At 38.4% G+C, this 22,489-nt stretch overlaps 1 protein-coding gene across 1 annotated transcript; it reads left to right on the plus strand.

Moving 5' to 3' along the window:
* Positions 1 to 4,543: 4,543 nt before the first annotated feature.
* Positions 4,544 to 18,276, plus strand: LOC139744143 (uncharacterized). Its single transcript, XM_071654597.1, has 14 exons — positions 4,544 to 5,827; positions 6,693 to 6,873; positions 7,487 to 7,621; positions 8,081 to 8,150; positions 8,818 to 8,960; positions 9,742 to 9,902; positions 10,394 to 10,463; positions 10,955 to 11,144; positions 11,830 to 11,917; positions 13,301 to 13,439; positions 15,182 to 15,234; positions 15,930 to 16,143; positions 17,135 to 17,287; positions 18,227 to 18,276. Exons 1-14 carry the CDS (start codon positions 4,544 to 4,546, stop codon positions 18,274 to 18,276), a joined length of 2,931 nt encoding a protein of 976 aa, XP_071510698.1.
* The last annotated feature ends 4,213 nt before the right edge of the window (positions 18,277 to 22,489 follow it).

The following is a 22,489-nucleotide window of genomic DNA, read 5'->3' on the forward strand; positions in this document are numbered from 1 at the left end:
ACACTCGTATCATATAAAAGATAGGCATTTCGCATTATCTGACAAGAACTTAGACATGTGGATTGGATGTGACAAACGAATAAACCGGTTTAGTAAATTCCATACTGTCATTGTCCAATGACACTTGATTGACACATTATATAGATGATGACTAGCGGGGGAGGAAACATACCGAAAGTTCCACCCGAAGGGTTTGAAATGCTATTGAGGGAGGTTATAAGTCCCGAGACGAAGTCGAGGGACTTATAGCCTCCCGAAATAGCATTTCAAACCCTGAGGGTGGAACGTTTGGTACATGTTCCCGACAACAAAGGTCATCATCTGTTATAGTCTACGCTTGCAGTATATATACCAAACAACATTCTATCTCTGTAAAAAAAAAAATCAAGTGAAAATATTCACTCTTAAAAGAGTGAATACAAAAAAGAGTGAATTTCGAGTGAAATTGGAGTGAATTTTTAGTGAAAATGTTCATTTTCACTCATTTTGGAGTGACCTCAGGGATCACTCGAAGATTTTGGAGTGATCCCTGAGGTCACTCTAAAACGAGTGAAAATGAACATTTTCACTCAAAATTCACTCCAATTTCACTCGAAATTCACTCTTTTTTTGTATTCACTCTTTTAAGAGTGAATATTTTCACTCGATTTTTTTTTAGAGAGAAAAGACTGATTATTAGTAAGGCCTACTTTCAGTTTACCTTAACTAGTCTCCCATAATAGTGCATTCAAATCATTCTAAGAACTTTGGGTCAACAAGTGGAATACGAATCAATGACATGCTGACCCAGGCATGCAGCCTAGATACATTACCGATACAGCTTGTGTATGCTGATTTCACGGAGCAAGCGAATTTGCGAAGGATGCCAATGTCGAAAATGGCAAAATCTAACTTTTGATCGTATATCAGTCTGCAAAAGATCGCCATACCTGCGGGAGGTTACAATTTCGAGAATATCTCGCGTGTTTCGCGAAATCCGCGAAGTTCTTCAGATCATTTTACGACATAATTATTCGCAAACTCTTCCCGTAGGACCACCTTTTGAGACATTCTCACGAACGTTTGGCAAATGTTGGGGGGAAAACTCATCCGTCCCTTTTGACAACTGGCCTGTATAAAGCTCGTAGCCGAGGTGACTGACTTCATACCATCCAGTTCATCAAGTGTGGAAATTGCAACATGGTTTACAGTAATAGTGTGGATCGCGACGACATGTTGCAATATCCGGCAGCCCCCTATCCTTGATGTCGCTTAACGCGGTGATGTTCATCAAGTGAACATGATGAAGATGACCTATTGTATTGTAGAATCACGCCAGACTGCATGGAAGGGTTATGGAGAAACTGGTTAAGGATTGATTTTAAACCATGTGAAGTGTAAAGTTATTAATTTCTAGCTAAGAATATTGAAAGGTAAAGTGAATTAATATTCATAATAATTATTATGTTCTGTTGAAATTCATATCCGTCATTCAGAAAGATGAAAAATTGGACTTTAATTTCTCATGGTTAAGATTCATTGAAGACACACTTAATCAAGCTGGTCTATCTAATGTTTGGTTCGGCCAAAATGAAAACTTTATCATATTGTGTTTAAACGTTAACTTCCTACAACTATAAGACTGATATTTTTTGTTAGGAATGGGGAGTCGATATCGCAGTATGGTCAAACCGTGTTTGCACAAATTATAGAATATCTAAAAACAACCATGTTTTTGAAAATTACTCTCTAAAAAAAAACGAGTGAAAATATTCACTCTTAAAGGAGTGAATACAAAAAAAGAGTGAATTTCGAGTGAATTTTGAGTGAAAACGTTTATTTCAGGGATCACTCCAAAATCTTCGAGTGATCCCTGAGGTCAATCCAAAATGAGTGAAAATGAACATTTTTCACTCCAAATTCACTCTAAATTTACCTTTTTTGTATTCACTCCTATTAAGAGTGAATATTTTCATTCGATTTTTTTTTTAGAGAGTATTTCATTACCCTAAATAAATCTGATGCTTTTAGTTTATGTAAGTTTCGGTGTAGATCGCATAAATTACCTGTAAATAATGGTTGATTTAATGCGAACACATCACATCGTGATATGCAGTGCACACTCTGCTTGTCGCCTCACATATTAGATGAGTTTCATTATATTTTTGTTTGCCCATATTTCCAAAGGGAGAGACGTTTGTATCTGCCCCGAAAGTTAACCAAAGTTAGGTTTCCAAGTACTTTGCACATGACAGAGCTTTTTGATATCAAAAAGTGCCTCTCAATTGAAAAACTTAGCAAGATTTACTCGTCTTATCATGTCCCAGTTTTCTAAAAACACTGAAAAAGATAATCCCACAAGCACCATATAGTACAAAAATAAGAGTTGGTCCTACACGGACACGTAGCGGTAGTTTAGTGAAGTAACCTTCTTTGTTAGATTTGTAATATTCTGCTATTTACATTTGGATTGTCTGTGTATCTTTTCATTAAATTTTACTCATGATTGTCTTCTCACATACACTATATATTATCTTGTATATCTTTTTGTCGTCATGTGTAATCTACAAGTATTGTATTCACTGGTTTGTCATATTGTTATTATTATTCTTTGTTTGTACTCTCATATCCCGAGAGGATGTCGAAAGAGTCAATAAAAATTCACTAAATTCACTAAATTATTGCCACACTCCCTTTCACGGGTCCATCGGAATTACTTTTATGATGATGCCCTATAATCATAATTGCGCAAAATGATCCTTCTTATAGGCCTATATATTTTGAAACGGAAACAGACGCATATTATGACTAAACAATGTTAGCATTGAACGTGAACTGTAAACTCTGGGCCCACACCATGATGGGAAATGAGTTTTTACCATTACATGGGGATTGTCACACATTGCAGGAGTATATAATTTAACTATTGAACGAAACAGACGCATATAAATATATATGACTAACAATGACGAATGTTAGCATTGAATGTGAACTGTAAACTGGGCCCACACCATGATGCATGCATGGGAATGAGGTTTTATCAGTACATGGGGATTGTCACACATTGCCGGAGTATATTTCTAGCTTCACTTGATTCGTGGCAAAAGGAAATGACGTCTTGAGTCGTAACATCAAGGGTCATAATTATGGCGAAGTCGAGCTTTTTATTGCACTTTTTATAAGCACTGTTGGGTAAGAGCAGGGAGGTGGGAAGAGCCTGCATGGTAAGAGTTTGATCCTTCACTCAGTGATGCTGAGGATGCAGTGCACTGCCCATTCCTTTTCTTCTTCTTTTTTTTTTTTTTTTGGGGGGGGGGGGGGGGGCTCAGTGCACGATACGACATCTTAGGTTAGGCAAACAATGTGGGAAGAAGATCACTAGAGATTACCAATAAATAGCCGAGGCTCTTTCCACATTCATTTCAGCTATTCTTTTATCTATACTTACCGGCCGATGTATATTCATTAAAGCCTATAATCGGAATGTATAGAAGTAGCTTGATATAAGCATAACACCATATCGACATTACATTTCATTCACAACCTTTAATCTTATCATCCGATAAATTAGACATTGACACAGGTTGCCAGCACTTTTCATGGCCAATATACTGCAGGGCCGAATTCGGCCAAACTTTATTTATCACGGTCAAATTTCACCATCTGTTTTGTAATCTATCCATTAGTAGAAGTATAGGCATCATAATAATAAAACATCAATATTTCATCTTTTATCCGTAGCATACACTGGATATTCATCTCCGTATTCATAAGAATCTGTCTACTTACCGATATATATTGTAGAAGTTTGATATAGGCCTAGTCATATCATGCATTATAACATTTTATAAAATGGGTTCAAGAATGTAGTACTCGAGGGTATTTACAATTGTGAAACATGCACTCGGCTTCGCCTCGTGCATGTGTCACAATTATAAATACCCTCGAGTACGCTACATCTCCACTAACGCACTCTATCCTGTGTATTATTTGTATAATATTTCATTCACAACTTTTAATCTTATTATCCTATATAAATGAGACATTGAAACAGGGGTGGTATTCTGAGGTCGTAATTAAGTCTGTATTTAACTTCGTGATTAAGTCGTTTTTAACACTTTTCGCAACCAAAACCAGTCTACTTTTACCTCCAAATTCAGTATAAAAAGGTTTCTCATTGTTGATCATTCGGAAATTTCTGCGTGCATTGTACTTTCAGGTCCATTAAGTTTTGCATACACACAAAACAACATGCAGTTTATCTGCTAGATAAGTACAAAAACAGCCTCATGCAGTTGATCTGTTGCAAGATATAGCTGTAGTATATAATGTCACAAAAATTCAGTAATATAGATATTTATGATCAAAACTTTCTGAGTGTGTGTAGTATCATGGACACGCAGAGACTTGAGAAATGTATGAAGTGCGGGCCCGGGTGTAAGAATTTGGCAGCTTCTCTCGTGCGCTGGGATTTAGGCCTATGCTGCCTCGATTTGCAATCGCCCTTCGCCGATCGCGATCCGAGCGCATACGCAGCGTTCCATACAAGCATACTGGGTCCGAAATGGCTGCCCCCATGGATAAATCCAGGTCAGACACTGGTGTCGAAAGGGCCCCTGATCAACAGAATGACGAGGTTTCGTCGAGCAGTGAAGACTCTGATAATCTAGAAGTACACAGAAGTAACAGACCAACATCAGAGCAACCGGGTTCTAGCCTTCGAAGGCATTCAAACGAGGCAATGGCGGCTCGTACTGCGCAGAGCACGATCACAGCCGGACCACAGCCATCAGACTTCGAACGTGCAGCCGACGTTGGCCCAGCGGAGCAGCAAGCTACCTCCACCGTGTCTAGTACCGGGACCGCGACCGCTGCCTCTTCATTCTCAGTACGCGTACCCGCCGCGTCGGTCACGTCGGTGGCTGATAATGTTCTGAGTTCGAACAAGGACGCGGAAGATGCTCAACCTTCGTTTTCTGTGTTTAGGATACCCACAAGCCGAAGTAGCAAGAATATAAATTCTGTTGATTCCCACCCCGTTTCCTCAGATTCAATTCCTGTAAACATGCCCATGGAGGATGCAAAATGTGTAGCTGTAGCCGGCGTAGACCTAGGCCAAGATAAAGAAGAGAGGAACAAAAACACACCAGGATCAGGATGCACCACCATGGAAGACAAACCAGATGCACTCTCAAAGTCTAATGTCGAGACAGAAAGAACAATGAGCTCTTCTACCTCTCCTGCACAAGCATGCAGTACCAGCACTGGCAGCAGTGAAAGTGGTGACTCCAACAAAGATTCATTTGCATTTGCTCTACCCAAGGCTTTACCAAAAGGCAAGACGCACTCCAAGCACAGTGCATTCCAAGGAGGGGACAGTAATTTGAAGGAAGCAGTGCCTGCAGAGATACAGAAGAAAAGTATCCTTCCCTCCAAAGAAAATAAGAACCAATCGGTAGAGAAAGAGAAGGCAGCTGCCACACCACCTCTTTCTTACAAAGAGCCGTCTTGGAGTGGTCTGCCATCACAGGAGTACCACCTGGAGGTGTTGAAGAATGGCACAATAGTGTCCAGAATTGCACTTAATGACAAGCCTTTCCACGTTTTTGGAAGACTTGCAGCATGTGACGTTCAGCTTGATCATCCATCCTTGTCCAGATACCACCTGATTCTTCAGTACAGACTTGTTGGGGACAGTGACCACGATCCAGGCTTTTATGTCTATGACCTTGGCAGTACACACGGCTCTTTCCTGAACAAGCACAAACTGAATGCCAAAGCATTCTACAGGATGAAAGTTGGGCATCTCTTTAAGCTCGGAGGAAGTACACGATTATTCATACTACAGGTCTGTGGCATTGCATGGTGATTTTTTTTTTTTTTTTTCGTGTTTTCCCCTCAATTTTATTTTCATCAGGAAGTTTCCATAATGGGCTCACATGGCTTTGTCTTAAGTTATTCGGTCTTTGGTTTAGTAGTATACTACACTTTGTGATCTTTGGCATGAAATGGTATGAGCAAAATAGAAGTGACCAGAACGAACTAGTTTAGCAAATATTTCATTACTGTCTGAGTGTTTTCATAGATTAGCGTGCACCTTTCAAAAGTTGCTTTAGTTTATTTTTTAACTCTTTATGTGCCATGGTGGAAACCCCCTTTGTGCCACATTATTCCGAGACACGAACGATTTCATGCTTTGAGAAAACATTCTGTTTTCAGGTCTATGTAACTTCTATAGATTTCTGTTGAGCTGGGCAAATAGTAAAGTTGTAGAGAAAATGCCAAGCTCTGCTTTGATGTATTATTGTATGACAAATCTATGATTGTTTTTCTTTCACCTGACCAGTAGCTACATTACTGCAAAGGCATGACTTTTGCACACAAAACAGTGACAGAAACTTATAGTACTCTCAAATCCAGTAGAGAACACCTCGTGATAGTCAATCACTACATGAAATTCAAGCTATATGTGAGAAACGCTTTCATTGTACCACAGCATTTGGAGATTTATCGATCAGATTGGGCGGATTGGTGCGTTTGAGCAGAATATGCGAAGTTGGTATGCTGTCGACTGAGACGGACGTGCGAACGTGGCATACAAAGAGTTAATGATAAGGTCAAGGCAACGATAGATGATTAATGTGATGGGGCGAGTGTATTCATGTAACTTTAGCCTTTGCATTAGAAATGTGCATGTTGAAATTTTCCTCCAGGGTCCTCCTGATGATCAGGAGCAAGAGGCAGAGCTGAGCATCACAGAGCTGAAGGAGCTGAGAAATAAACAGATGCTGGAGGCAGAGGAGAAGAAGAGGAGGAAACAAGAGGAGGAAGAGGTGGAGAAGGAGAAGAAGAAATTGCAGGAAGAAAAGTCTGGTGGCATTGACTGGGGCATGGGTAGGTTCCCCCCAAAATTGTTCTAAAATGTGAGTTAGAGATAGAAATAACCAATGTAGAAATGTTAATCAATATTTAGTATTGTTAAATATGCAAAATGTGAACAATAGTTATTATAAAACTGTTTCTAGAATAGATCGTCTACAGTTTTGGTTCATTGAGAAAAAATAGTAACTTCCTTATATTTTAGGCTTTATTGTGAAATTTTTATATGGTAGGATGTTTTGTGATACAACTGACCTACACATATACACCAAATGTGATAACTCAAACATTTTTAGAATCACTGCTCTTAATGGTAAACAGTACCTTTTATTTTGATATCAAGTTTTCAGAATCAATACAGCAGCCTATTTTAATTCATTAATTTTGTTTATAGGTTTGTCTCAGTGTCATGTGTCAGAAAATATTTATGCTTTCAACAAACTGGAAGTTTGCATGACAGAGTTTGACATAAAGATTCTCTCATAGCTGTTAAATTCAGTACCGGTAGCCAAGACTGAAATTTGTAACTTGGTCCACTACTCTTGGAGCCTGTGAATTAGTTATGCAGAAATTCAGTTGACTCAAGAAATAATGAAATATAGTTTTTAATGTATCGTTTTTAAAACAGGATGGGATGAGCCAGAGGATGATGATGAAGAACCCGATGCGGAGAATCCCTTTTCCATGGAAACACAAGAAGAGCATGAGGCATCTTATGTGAAGGATCCTAAGAAGACACTCAGAGGTTTCTTTGAGAGAGAAGGTTGGTGTCTAAAAGAGAAAGAAAGAGGAGTTATCTTCTATCTTACCACATTTCCTCTTTTCAAAGATGTACTTCAATATCTCCCAGCATATCATTCTTCCCTCTGCTGATTCCTTCTAAGCTGCATTACAATAACATACATGTTGCATTTAGAAAAAAAAAAGATGCAGTTTAAATGTTCATATTGTCCTAAGACCCATTATAAGAAGATGAAGAAGAACAACAAAACAAACTACTGAGTGAAAAAAAAAATGCCCACTTTCCTGTTACTTTTTAAGTTCAATCTTTTTTTGTTGTTAAACTACATTAAAATTCATTAATTTATCGCAACTGTCTTGACTTGTATGATCACAGAAGCAACAACAAAACCCCATTGCCAAACCCTTGACAGGAAATTGGTCTGTCTCTGTGAGTGTAGTGAAGTTTGACATTGCTGTGTTTTCTGTTATTATCCTTCAGATATTGAGCTGGAATATGAAGTTGATGAGAAGCAATCGGGCTACAGCCATCAGTATGTCTGCAGAGTGCAGTAAGTATGAAAGTACTGTATGAACAACATAGAGCAAACAATCACAATTATGATGAATTGACAGCTTGACTCTCATTGAGAAAACATAATTCTAGGTGGGAAATAAGAATATTGGCATTTTATGAGAAATATCCAAATTATTGTGGTATTGTTATGTGTCCGTCATATATGGAAATCACTTACTTTATTCCTAGATGGACAAGAAGTCTTCTTTAGAAGATATGAGAGATGAAAGCAAAATGATTTATCTCAAATAAGCTATGTGAATTTTAATGTTGGCTAACATAATTGTTTTGCCAATTGAAGTATTTTGTGGACTTGAAATGGAAGAAAAATCACCCTTTGGGTGCTTTTATACTTATATGACCTGGAGAAGTAATGCAGTATTATCTTTGATGTGTCATGACATACTATTTTCTGATGGACTGCAATGTCGTTCACACTGTCTTTTGAATGTTGTGAAAACGTATCTAATTTTCCCACAGATATATATTTGAATGAATGTAACGTGCATTTGTTGAGCCAATGAGATCAAGATTGCAAAAAATGTCCTGCCATGGATTTTGGGGAGTAAACAATGCTGCATGTTGTATGTTCAATAGCTTCACTAGCACTATATTATAAATGTACAAATTAAAACTTGTACCATCTGTGTGTTCTTCACCAGATTACCACTGGACGATGCCATGGGTAATCCTATCTATGCAGAGGCTACTGTGTCAGGGAAGAAGAAAGAGGCAGTGGTGGCCTGTGCCCTGGAAGCCTGCCGCATCCTTGATGCCCATGGTGTGCTCCGACAGGCTACACATGGTATGTCGCTGATCCCATGGATACATGTGCAGCAGCTCTCAGTATTAACACGATAACCAGATAGTGGTGTTATCCAGATGTCAAGATACTTCTAATTCTCTACTGAGTTCTTTTTTTTTTTCTAACCAGTTCTTGAATATTGCTGTGGTTGTTAGTGTTCATACTTGTATATTATGCAGTCTAATGATGTAACATGGAGTGAAGGGAATTAACATCTTGGACCAGTACTCATCATTCATGTCATCACTTAAGCAATCGCAACTTCAATCACCCAGGATGACCAACAGCATTACACTGTGTAGTGGTTTGCAGTTTTGCCATTTTACTCATCAGCGGCTTGTTCCTGCAATAAGAATGATGTCATATGAAAAGAATGTGTAATAAACACCACATGAAACAACACTTCAAATTTGCAGAATTTCTATATTCTCCCTCTGTATGATATACTCTTTGGAATAGCTAACCCTGGTTAGTGCTATACACCTGTATGCCATCATTATTGATGAGTGAATATTACCTGATGTAGTTAGTCATGAGGATTCTTGAGGATTGTTCCACTGAAAAATTGCAGTGGTTGTTACATTCTTCTTCTTTTTTTATTTATTTAAAGAATCCATGTACAGGAAGAAATTAGGAAAAATGTTGTATATGGTCGTGTATTTGCAAATGAAAGCAGATGTGGTATCAGAAATGTTTTTTCTTATTAATCCAAAATATTAGCATGTTTCTCTGAAGTCTTTGTGACATTCATGCACCCTTATTCACTTCTTACTCTGCAAAGAGAGCAAGAAGAGGAAGGCCAAGGATTGGGCCCAGGATGATTACTATGACAGCGACGATGACACGTACCTGGATCGGACAGGTATCGTTGAGAAGAAGAGGAAACAGAGGATGAAGAAAGCCGGTGTGATCGAGGAGAAGGCGGAAACATTTGACTCACTGGTCAGTCTTAATGAGTGGACGAAATATGAATAGGCTTACTTTATGATACATTCTTTTAATAAATGCAATCATGTGTGTATAGTAATATGTGCACGGAGGCACAATGGCAAGTGTGCCTTTGGCGTGCATGGGGCTAGGTGTTGGACACCTTTGTGAGTAGAGTATACATGTAGATTCCTAAATTATGCCATAGGTCTATGGCACAAATATGTATACCATTTGAAATGACATGGCTCTTGACCAAATCAGTTTTTATTCTTGTGTGTAATGCAAAAATTTAACCTATCATACTCCAGTTGTCACAATTTATAGTGCATTAATAAAATCCACTTGTATCTTTTCTCAATAATCAATGTTTTCTTCACATTTAGCTAACTGGCTCACATCTGTTATTGCTAGTGTGTTACCATTTAGCCATGTCTATGTGATTACCTGATTCTTCTTGCACTAAATTTGATTTTGAATGTGTTTAATAATACTCTCATTTGCAGACTGCCAAACTTAGCGAAGTTGACAAGGAGCTTGAGAAGGCTGAGATACAGCTTGAAGAAGCCAAGAAAGGTAAGTCAATCTATTATCATGTCTGCATTGATTTTTGCATGAATTGGCCAGTCATGTGTTCTGGATTAAAAAAAAAACAAAAAAAACCAACAACATCAACAACAACAAACAAAGCAAAAACAAAACAAGTCCCTCTGATATACATGCAATGTGTGGATGTCATGTCAACTTTCTTTATGACAAGTGAATTAAAGTTCTGGACAATGTGAATGTGCCAAATGGTTCATTTTCAATTTGTGAGGCTATGATTGCATCATTAGGTGCAAACCCACACCATACTTTGCATATGAGTATATTCAGGCTGTAGATCGGACAGGGTCATCAAGGAATTCCCACTCATGAACATATGTGATATTTTTGGTCGAGAAAGATAAGGGCACAGAAAGATGTCACTAACCCTATGACATTAACTCCCTTATCTCTATCAATCAATGATATCAAGTTGTCAAGTTTTGATGTTCATCCTGACCGCCTCCCAACCCCACCTTTAGCAAAACCAGCATCTGGAAGCTCCGACAGCTTGGATGACTTCATCGCCAGCCTGAAGGCAGGAGGGACCTCCCACGACAGGGCCCAGCGAGCCAAGCTGAAGCTGAAGGTGGTGGATCTGAGGAAGGAACAGTTCCGGCTCCAGAAGCTGGTCCAGCTAGCTAGGCCCGCCTCCATGCCAGAGGCCCCCAAGTGAGTCTTTCTTGCCCCTTCATGACTATACAGGACCTGTCAACTGATGTATGAGTAAGAGTAGTACACATACATCTCAGTTCCAATTTATGATTCAAGTCCAGAAGCATATGTAAGGCAAGACAGGATGGCAGTGATTGAAGATCTCTTTTTCTATTTTCAAACTTTCACTTCATTTTCTCTTCATGAGACATACTTTAGCAAATAATGACAAGTGTTCACTAATTCTGTATTTACAGGAAAATCATTGTAAACATGAAATAAAAAAACAACAACAAACAGTATGTAAATATAACATTATACAAATTTCAAGGATTTGCCTTGTTTGGCATTGATGTTTATTATATTCAAGCCTATGCAATGGAGAAATGCGTCACTGCTGCTGCTCATATATCACAGGAAAGGAGAGATACAAATTCCCTCTGAAGCACCTTCCAGTCTCCATTTCATTAATTTTCAGTCTGTCAACAATGGAAGATAATGTTTTCATGTGATATCCTGGACATGTGATACCTTCCTGCTCCTCAAATCTACTCCTTTTGCTGCCTGGTGGGAGTGATGGATACACTGTCACCATTTTGCTTTTTTTTTTTCTTTTGTGACGCAATCTGCCTACATTGTAAATAATAATAAGAAAAAAAAAGATAGAGTTCAAACTTTTTTCTCTCTGTGTTTCTGTCTGCAGAACCAAGATATTGCCCAGAGGTAAATTAACTGCAATGGTCGGCTCCATGAAGTCAAGGACAAGCTTCAAGGACAAGTTCAAGCCAAAGGTCAGTGCTTATGTCAGCTAACACAGTCAGTAACGTGGCTGCACTGCAATTGAGAGGTTTTGGATTCAAAGCCCCATGAGACTAACTGAACCATTATTGTGTTTTCTCATGCCATACCTTCTATTAACCCATTGAGGACGGTTTGATTTTGTTACAACACACATTTCTCATAGACACTTGCCCGAATATACTCGAGACTCGTCCTCAACAGGTTAAAGGGATGGTACAGTATTGGTGGAGATGAGAATTGGGCTTTTAACTTTTTACGAGATACACACACAAAAAAAAACTTTTATAAAGTAGTACAGAGCATACCATTTCAAGAGGAATTCAAAGTTTACTTGATGAAAATTGGGTTTAGAATGACTGAAACATCCAAAAACAAAGTGAAACAAAGCGACCGTAATAAAATGTGGGTCCCACACTTTGTTACAATCGCTCTGTTTTGGATATCTCAGCCATTTCAAAACCAATTTTCATCAAATAAACGTTGAATTCCTCATGGAATTGCATGCTCTTTCATATTTCATGAGAGGTTTCTCATTATCTCACGAAAAAACGTGAGAAACCTGAAATTCGGTCTCAACCAAAATTATACAATTCATTTAAGAAGCGAAAAACTCTTTCCCTTCAATAGTGCGTACATGTTGTAATATGGAGGTCCTGTGTGTGAGTGGGCATAACTAATACATGTCAAAAAGCCCTGCTCAAAACCCCTTGAAGTCGTCTCTTTCACGTGCACCTTTTAGGGAAAGAGGCACCAATGTCAACCCCCTTGTGGTTCACCTGAGGTGACTGCTGATAGTTAATGAACTGTATCACACAGGCACATCATGCCATATCTATTAAAGGAGGAGAAGTGTGAAGGGGGAGGGGAGATTGCAGTCAAAGATGGGAAAGTGTGTGTGTACGTAAGCCACAATGGGCATTACAGAAATGAGACGATGAGCAAAGATGTATTACATAACTTATAGTTGGCCTTTGCAGTGGAGAAAAAGCATGGATAAATCACACATGCAATGTGATGTAGTCCTTGAGTGTCTCACTGTCATCAGGACATTGACTTTTGGATCCATCACAGACAACGCTGATTATCTTTCTGCTTTATTTTTCTTTTGTTCTCAAATAGTGAATGTCCTTTAACTCTTTTAGACATTACCATGAGCCATATCTTTACACATGATTTGTTGTTGTTGTTGTTGTTGCTGTTGTTTTCTTTTCTTTAGCCCACTACTACATGAAGATAATGTTAAGATTGTTTCCTATACTCATTTTAAAGTGTGAAATGATTTTTATTCCCCATAAATTTCTGGTTATTGGTGATGAAACTACCAGATTTATAGTATGTATATGTCAAGTCCAGAATTGTTTTCTTTGATTCAGATCCAAATCGCTCCCCTCAAGAGTGAAGAGGAAAAAGCTTCAAACTTTCAGGAGGAAGAGGAAGAGGATGAGGAGGAAGATGAAGAATCAGTCAAAGAACTGAAGACACAGAGAGAACCTGATCACAGCGTTCAGAGTGGTAATGTTGATCTTATTTTTAACCCGTTAAAGATAATAAAAAGTTTTGGTACCTCAAAAATTTCTCTGAATTTCCTTGTCTTGGTTTGTGTTTCACGTTAAAGTACGTTGTCTGTGAGAATTACTCGCCCCAAAGTGCTCTCATGTCTTAGTAATCATGCAATAATGGTTTCGTACCAGAGCCGTTGCCGTACAGCGTCGATAAATATTGTACGAAACCACTGACTGCAACCAGCAGCGTGCAGCCCATTGTACGCATAGCTAACTGCGACCAGCAGCCCCATACGCATAGCGTAATGGGGCTTCGCATTGTAGCATTCAGGATCATGACAGAATTAGTATCGCGGGTAAATGTCAACTTAAAATCCAAAAATTTCTTCGATATGAAGACTTACCAATTAATTTGAAGTATTGAAAACAGGCTTCGAACAACGTTTGGTTCTGCCAATAGTCCCTTTCTTTTCGAATTGATGGCTGAATGTGACTCGGTCGAGAGGACCTTGGGAGAGCTACATACACTGACTACCACGGCCAGCGCATGCACACACAAACATCTTATCCGTTGATGGCTTTGAAATTTGTGCGCATGTGATGTGTTCGCATGCACTGGCTGTTATGTAGCTCTCCCAAGGTCCTCTCGACCGAGTCACATTCAGTCATCAATTCGAACAGAAAGGGACTATAGGCAGAACCAAACGTCGCCCGAAGCCTGTTTTCAATACTTCACCTTAATTGGTAAGTCTTCAAATTGAAGAATTTTTGGGATTTTAAGTTGACATTTATCCTGCGATACTAAATCTGTCATGATCCTGAATGCTACAATGCGAAGCCCGATTACGCTATGCGTATGGGACTGCTGGTCGCTATGCGTATGGGGCTGCTGGTCGCTATGCGTATGGGGCTGCTGGTCGCAGTTAATTGCATGATTACTAAAACATGAGAGCACTTTGGGGCGAGTAAGTCTCACAGTGTTAGTTATATGAAAGGTACTTTAACCTGAAACACAAACTAAGACAAGGAAATTCAAGGAAACTTTTGAGGTACCAAAACTTTTTATTATCTCTAAGGACAGTTTGATTTTGCTATAACACACATTTCCCATAGACGCTTGCCCAAGTATACTCGGGAATCGTCCTCAATGGGTTAATATGTCATTTTGCTACTTTTTTTTTTGAGGGGGGGGGGAGGTATAAAGAGATAAAGAGACTGGATCAAAAGCAGCACATTTACCTAATCACATCATTTTGATTTTCTTTATGATGTTCAATTATATTTTCAAATAAACCTCAAACAAGACTAGGCTGAGTTTTCAAGTTTCAAGTTTATTTCCACAAATTTAATTAAAACATGCAGATTGACATAACAATTAGAGTAATTGTGGTGGAAATCAGCAGTAGGCCATTGACCTTTCGAGGCTGATCCCATTAATAAGTTTACAATGTTTGAAGCTATACGTCATTATTATGCCATAGACCTACTAAGAATCAGGGCCAATGTGAAGTTAGATGGATGAATCATGTGACTACATATTCTCTGTGTCAAAGAACATTTCATTTTAATTTTCTCCACAAAGCTCAACTTTGTCTGTAAAAACCTCAAAAAGGATGGGGCTAATTATTCACATAGATCTACTAACAGTATGACACCATCTCATGTAGCCCGTGTTTTGTTCAAATGTCATGTGACATGTGACATGCTGGAAGGAAATGTGTGGATTGTGTTTTCTTTGTATTTGTATAACAGAAGCTGTGGAGACTCAGGCAGTGGGAAATGCTCGTGGCACTGAAGAGAAGCAGGTAACAAGATCTTACTCATTTACACTGAGCAAGTGTATCAAGGAAGCTATGGGAAGTTATGAGGAAAGTTATTTTTATTTCAGTTTTATTTAGGAAGATGTACTTGAATAGGACTACAAGTTACACCTGAGGCATTTTACATCTACTTTTTTCGTATGCAGGTATGATATTGTCAATGAACAAATGCAAGTGGTTATTTTAGATATTTTATTTTGGAAAATTAATGGTAGGATTGATTGAAAAAAAAGATCAGTTTTCTATGTCAGGTGCTGAATAAATTCAGCCAGAGCCAAGATTACAGTTTAATCAGCTACAAGCATTGAAAATTGGTAACTGATGTGCCTGTCAAAAGATGTCATTCAAAAGTCAGTCAGAAATACATTACTCTTGCTCCTACTGAGTGTTGACTGTTGAACTTGTCATCACACCTATAACACATTAGACATTAACCATTATTACACCGTGTACACCATTGTCTAATTCTTTACGTGATCACATGCTTAGCTGACATTTGCCAAGCTTTTACTATGGCATATGACCAATTCCCAAAAAACGCGGCCATAAAGTCATAAAGCCATTTAGGGAAGGAAACATACCAGCAGATGCATAATGAGAACTAGTATGGATGTAGGAGGTACAGTCTATGACCAACCAATGAAAGAAAAAATGTATGATGTAATCACAATATTGCACAGGTTTTACCCAAAGCTGAGGAGGCATCATCATCATCTTCTTCATCATCATCCTCGAGACCAGTGAGGGGGCCTCAGCTTCCTCCTGAGTGGCCTTCCAAGGAGGCGGAGCCATCAGAAGGGGCAGGGCTAGAAGAGGATGATCATGCAGCACAACCTCAGGCCAGCTCGACCAAGAGAACGTATGGGCCTACCATGCCCCCAGCCTTCAACCAAGGTATCAGGTCTTACAGTCTTGTTGATTCCATGTGTTGCTGACACTGAAATTGTCATTTTCTTCTCCTCTACCACAAAATTTTTGTGGAAGATGAAACAGTCTATGATATGCACTGACGAAAAACACATTACCACAACAGAAGAAAGCTTGTGCCTTCTCCATGAAACGGATATGATATTATGATGTTTATTTGCTTATTTTCAGCTTTATTCAATTCTAACCCAGATGCCAAAGGATGCTCTTTTTGCTGTTAACATTTTATTACTTTATTTTTTTATAAAAATGATAAAATAATCATGAGTAAGATCGATTTCATTGATTTTTGAAAAGTTGAAAGCAAACAACTTACATGCTAGTTTTGTACAAACAATATCTGTTTCATCAGTTAGCCTTAGATGTGCTCTTTAGGCAATGAATGGATATCTAAATATTTTTTTTTGCTCCAGGAGGAACATGCACACACAAACAATATATCTCTACATGGTATCAAGTCACATTGTTCTTCATTTTAGTCTGAATGAGGTTCAATATATGTGAGGCAAGACAGAGTCTGATTCCTGTATTAGTAGACAAATGTTGAGGTTTACAGGTCTTATCATGCATTATTCGATTATAAATTTTGTCACTAGTTGATCATCTTTAGATTACTAGTATGTGCAATGTTTCTTTCCAACATCATCCAATGTAGCAAGCCATTCTCCTCAGTATTCTGTAAGCTTGCCACAGTTTTGCTCCATTGCTCATGCACCTTAACATTTAATGACTTGTTATGTAAATGTTTGTAAATGATTTCTCATTCAGTAAAAGATGAAATTAATTTCTTGTGTTCAGTTTTGATCAGGGACCTTATTGAAACAATTGTCTAGTTGTGTACCTGACATCATAGTATTTCACTCCTGACTGTCAGAATGTAAGTGATAAGAAGTTTGTAAAGCATTTTCCTGATGCTCCTGCTACTGGTGATTAAACCTGCATGGTATGCCTCTCACAGGAGTGGTGAGGGGCCCCGCCCGAGGACCCAGCAAGGCGGACTTCATGCAGTTCTACGGCAGAGATGCAGACGAGGCGGTGTCTTCCATGCGAGATGCTGATGTGGAGGAGATGGAGGAGAGTGAGGAGTACTCTGCCTGGCAGCCTCCTACAGGTGTGTGCATGCACACTCCATCTATGACATCATTTGGTGTCTTTTAGTAATCATTAGTAACATGGAAACATGCAAGTTCTACTCAGTCAAGGGGAAGGTGCATTTCAATGTCTTTTGTTAATCACACTAGTACTTAGCAATGATTGACAAATGATGCCATCAGCAGGATCTTGTTTTGTAAGACTTTTTTTTTTCTTTTATTGTGGCCACATCCAGTTAATCTGAAGAAAAACAGTCGAAAGATCAGTATGATTATGTGGCCCATATGTAGATATTCTATTTGGCCACATAAGTGATGTTTAGGGTATCATAAATCGATACAGTGCACTCCCGTTATAACGAACACGGTTATAACGAAATTCCGGTTACAACGAAATAAAATTTAGGGCCGCAACATTATCAACTCTATGTATTTTTATTGTTTATTCATTCGGTTATAACGAAATTTCGTTATTACGAAAGAAAACTGCCGGTCCTGAGGACTTCGTTATAACGGGAGTCCACTGTATTAGTCAATATGTGTTTGCATTGCATAGATCCTTAAGATATAACGACTGTTGTAATGTGCATTTACATTGTGTCTACAAGGTACATTTTGTATTTACAAACAATAATAAACAATTTGGTGGCTCAATATGAAAAATTAATAAACTTGTCACACTTAGTTAACTTTTATGTATAATGGTGTCTATAAAAGTTGTTGAAAAAGATAATGCATAGGTGTGCTAATTTTTTTTTGCAAATTATACTGTTTCTGAAACAAGCCAAATGATGGAAGCCTCTTTGAACTCACATGAAAGATCTTTTTTTTTTTCTTCTTTTTTCTTGGAAGGAAATAGCAACAATCAGTGTAAAAATGAAAGACTTGGCCCTGCATAAAACACAATGTAATCATTCTGTTTCTCTCTTTTCTCTAAATTTCTTTTCAATGTGCTACAGATCAGAAGGGAGATGGGCGAACACAACTGAATGAAAAGCTTGGCTACTAAGACACTATGTATGTGATGATGGTGGAGAAGAGAAAACTTCCCCACGTTGGAGAATTTGGACGATTGAAATATGATATTATGGATGTACATGTGATCTACGGTAAGAGCCACAGTAGCCGCAGTCAATGGCAGGGACTACTCTCATGGCCACAGGTGTGAAGAGAGTGATATGTGTTCACGGATATATGTATCTTCTTTGGAAGTGCCCTTACGTTGCTGATCAGTGAATATTATCCTGTCATGGGCAGGTGTCACCTAGCAGATTGCAGGATTTGTGACCGCGGAAAAATGAAATGGAAATCTGATGGCTGTTGTATGGGGCTTGTAAAGGAAAGGTATCTAGGCTAAGCATATCTCAGTTCTGTAACTCAATAAGTTTTGTAAGGTATTGTAATGCAAGTGAATTTGTCCAGTTATTGTTTGGGATCTTTTTGGGTTATGGTTACGGACATATCAGTCAGACTCACAGCAAGCATATCATACTGCATCATCATGCAATGTCAACACTTTCAAATAACAGGAATTGTGATCGGAGTGTGTAGAGCAGAGACTTGTCTGCTGATGTGGCTACCCAGCAGGACGGGTTACTTGACTCGATGGACTAACTCTGATTGCTGCCCAAATATAAAAGGGCCTGTACACAGAACATTCAATATGCTACAAACACGGAGAGACACTGTGCACTGCATTCGCCTCCATTGAGAGTAATATTGCAACCGCCTGCTCACACCACCAAATGAAGGCACACACACACAGCTCGTGATTCCCCATCAAGTTTCCAATAGTCATGGGGTGCCCATACACCCCACTGACCTCTACTGCCTGGACGGATCATTGCCCATTCCCACTTGTGCTAACACTTAAGTGTCCACGCTCGCGTAGCGGCCATTTTACACTTCCACAAGCGATATGACTCACTACACGTTACATACTGAATGGCTGTTTTGTCTGAACTTTCAGACACCAAGTTTTCATTACCTGGGACATTTTCTTTCATTATTCAATATTATAGGACACCCTTAGATGTTAAATGAAGCCCCTTATTTTAATATTCTCCTGAAGATAATCATAAAAATGTGTAATTATACGTACAGAATGCAAGTTGAAGTTCCTCCTCACAACACGTTCTCATGCTCCTTAAAGGCTCTCCCGTATTCTCTCTCATACCCAGCTCTCTCTCTCTCACTCTCTTGATATTAATGTTCATTTTACTGCAATATTGTCAGCCATTTATGCACTGTAATTATTATTATTATTATTATCATTATTACTATTATTTATAGTGCACTTTTCCCACAAGGCCCAAAGCGCTTACAATCAATTCAAAACATGTACGACAGTATGTATAATAATGGATAAATGTTACAGCTACGAACTAGTTGCTACTGAAAAGATGTGTTTTCAAGGCTTTTTTGAAGACACTGACTGATGGAGACTGTCTAACGGTAAGTGGTAAATTGTTCCAGTGCTTTGAAGCAGACACAGTAAATGTCCTATCACCGGCTAAGGTGCGAGTAACAGAGTATGTGAGACGAAGCGGATCACTAGATGACCTCAAATTTCTAGTAGGTTTATATAAAGTCAAACAGGCGTCTAGATATTTCGGAGCTTGATCGTTAAGGATTTTATAAACAAACAAAACTAATTTGAAAATTATCCGTTGCTTCAAAGGAAGCCAGTGCAACGACTTCAGAAGTGGCTGAGATGGGTAGTCCCTAGAAACCTGAAACACTAATCGGGCTGCCCAATTTTGAAGTCGCTGCACACGATCCAGTTGAGTTGAAGGAATGGAAGAGAGAAGCCTGTTACAATAATCTATACGGGACAGAACTAAAGAACGCACTGCGTTATGACATGCAGATTGATCAATAAATCTCTTAATTCTAGCAATATTTCTTAAATAAAACGTAACAGTACTACAAATTTGAGAAATATGTTGAGACATTGACATTCGACGATCAAAAATAATACCAAGATTTCTTATTGTTTCTGAGGGGCTAATTAGTGTGCAACCAACATTGAGCTGAACGTTTGAAAGACCGCGCAGATTGTGGGCTGAAGCTGCAACAAAAAACTCAGTCTTTGAATCATTCAGTTTCGACTTATTTGCTACCATCCATTTCTTAATATCTAAAATACACATTTGAAGTTTAGTGATGGCATTAAAAGAAGCTCCTGGAGTCTTCGGGTCATAAGAAATATATAACTGTATATCATCAGCATAAAGATGATAATTAACATCATAATGTTGGGCTATCTCGCCAACTGGAAGAGTATAAATTGAGTATCCTATGGGTCCTACTATTGATCCCTGGGGAAGTCCAAACTCTTAACACTGTGGGGTTTGACAAATTACTGGCAATGTCAACTTGAGAAGACCATCCCAAAAGGTATGACTGAAACCAGGACAAAACTGTTGACCTAACACCTGTTCGTTTATATAAACGGGAAAGAAAAATTTGATGATCAATCATGTCAAATGCGGCTGACAGATCTAAAAGAACAGCATAAACAACCTTGTTTGAATCAATGGCAAACATAATATCATTTTTCACTTTTACTAAAGCTGACTCAGTACTGTGCCGAGACCTGTAGCAGATTGAAAAGAATCAAAAAGATTGTTAGACTCAATGTGATGAACTAACTGTTTACAAACTGCTTTCTCAATAAGTTTACCTAGAAATGTTAAATTTGACACTGGTCTATAATTCTTAAGTTCGTTTTGGTCCAGGCTGGGTTTCTTCAAAAGTGGTTTTACTATTGCCGAGTGTGCTCCTTTGGGAAAAACACCTGTGGAAAGAGATTGATTAACTATGTTTGTATGCAATGGTAATACATGATTGAGGTTCTCTTTCAGGAGCCATGTTGGAATGGGATCAAGTTGACAAGATTTAGTAGCAGATGACATAATGATTCTGGATAAATCTGATTGTGTAAGCAACTCAAAATTCTCAAAAAGAGGAATATTTACATTTACAGTATCACAAAATTGGTTTACAGTGATTCTGTTGCACACATCTACTTCATCTCTAATTTTTCTTATCTTTCCGACAAAAAACAAAGAAAATTGATTCGCTAATATGGATGCAGAATCATACAAGGGGAGATAACTTGCTTTCTTATTCAAAAGTGAGTGGATAATGCGATATACCTCCTTGACAGTGCATGAACTCAACTTGTCTTTCAAAAATTTCTCTTTAGAGACATTAATAACCCGACATACATTTTTGTTTGCTGCAATGAACAGTTTACGGTCTGAATCGAGTCTTGTTTTCTGCCATTTTCGTTCTGCTTTACGACGAAGTTGGCGAGCTACAAGTGTGGACTCATTAAACCAAGGCATACGTGATTTCAAAGGGCGAGATTTTGTCTCAGATGGAGCATAGGTATCGAGTACCTTAGTAACTCCAGAAACATACCAATCAAACAAGGACTCGCTATCTAATCCTGTGGGTTGAGACGACACTAATTCCTGCAAAGCATTAGCAAATTGAACTTTATCAATTTTGCGATAATTGCGTAATGAAGAAGTAATAGAAATTAACTCTGATTTCTGTTTACCCAGTGAGAAACGGATCATATGATGATCAGAGATACATGTTTCAAATGTATTACAATCTGATATTACTAAATCGTCTCGGGTAAAAACTAAATCTAAGGTGTGACCCAGATTATGAGTGGGACCTTGGACGTGTTGGATAAGCCCAGCAGATGCTGTACTATTATTCATATGGAGCACATCGCTTTTAGACATGTCTTCCCAGTGGATATTGAAGTCTCCTAATAACACCAATTTTCCCGGATACAAGGATATCTCACTTACAAATTCATCGAATTCGTTCAGAAACTTAGAAGATGTGAGTCTATTTACTGAAGAGGGTGGTGGTCTATACACAATGAAAAAATTGACCAAACATGACAAATCAGTAATGTGTGCATACTCAAAAGTGGAAAAAGACAGAACAGAATTTTTCATCATCAACTTAAGAGTAGACTTGTACAATACACCAATTCCACCCCCACGTGTACTTGTATTTCGTGGTAAATTTATAAAAGAATACCCTCTAGGAGTCAACTCCCCAATTATCACATCGTCCTGGGAGTTAAGCCACGTTTCTGTGATAAACATGATATCGAAGTCATGTTCGTGAACATATTCAGAAATGCATATTGTTTTGTTTCTGACAGAATGTGCATTCCATAAACAGACATT

The sequence above is a fragment of the Diadema antillarum genome, unplaced genomic scaffold (genome assembly GCF_040938485.1).
Source record: "Diadema antillarum isolate AM-2024a unplaced genomic scaffold, OU_Dant_1.0 seq00001140_RagTag, whole genome shotgun sequence".
In the NCBI taxonomy this organism is placed as follows: domain Eukaryota; kingdom Metazoa; phylum Echinodermata; class Echinoidea; order Diadematoida; family Diadematidae; genus Diadema; species Diadema antillarum.

Coding starts and splice junctions, on each gene's coding strand:
- LOC139744143 (XM_071654597.1), top strand. CDS start 4,544: ATGGCTGCCCCCATGGATAAATCCAGGTCAGACACTGGTGTCGAAAGG. Junction 9,903..10,393: donor CGGAAACATTTGACTCACTG/GTCAGTCTTAAT, acceptor TCTCATTTGCAG/ACTGCCAAACTTAGCGAAGT. Junction 11,145..11,829: donor TCCATGCCAGAGGCCCCCAA/GTGAGTCTTTCT, acceptor TTCTGTCTGCAG/AACCAAGATATTGCCCAGAG.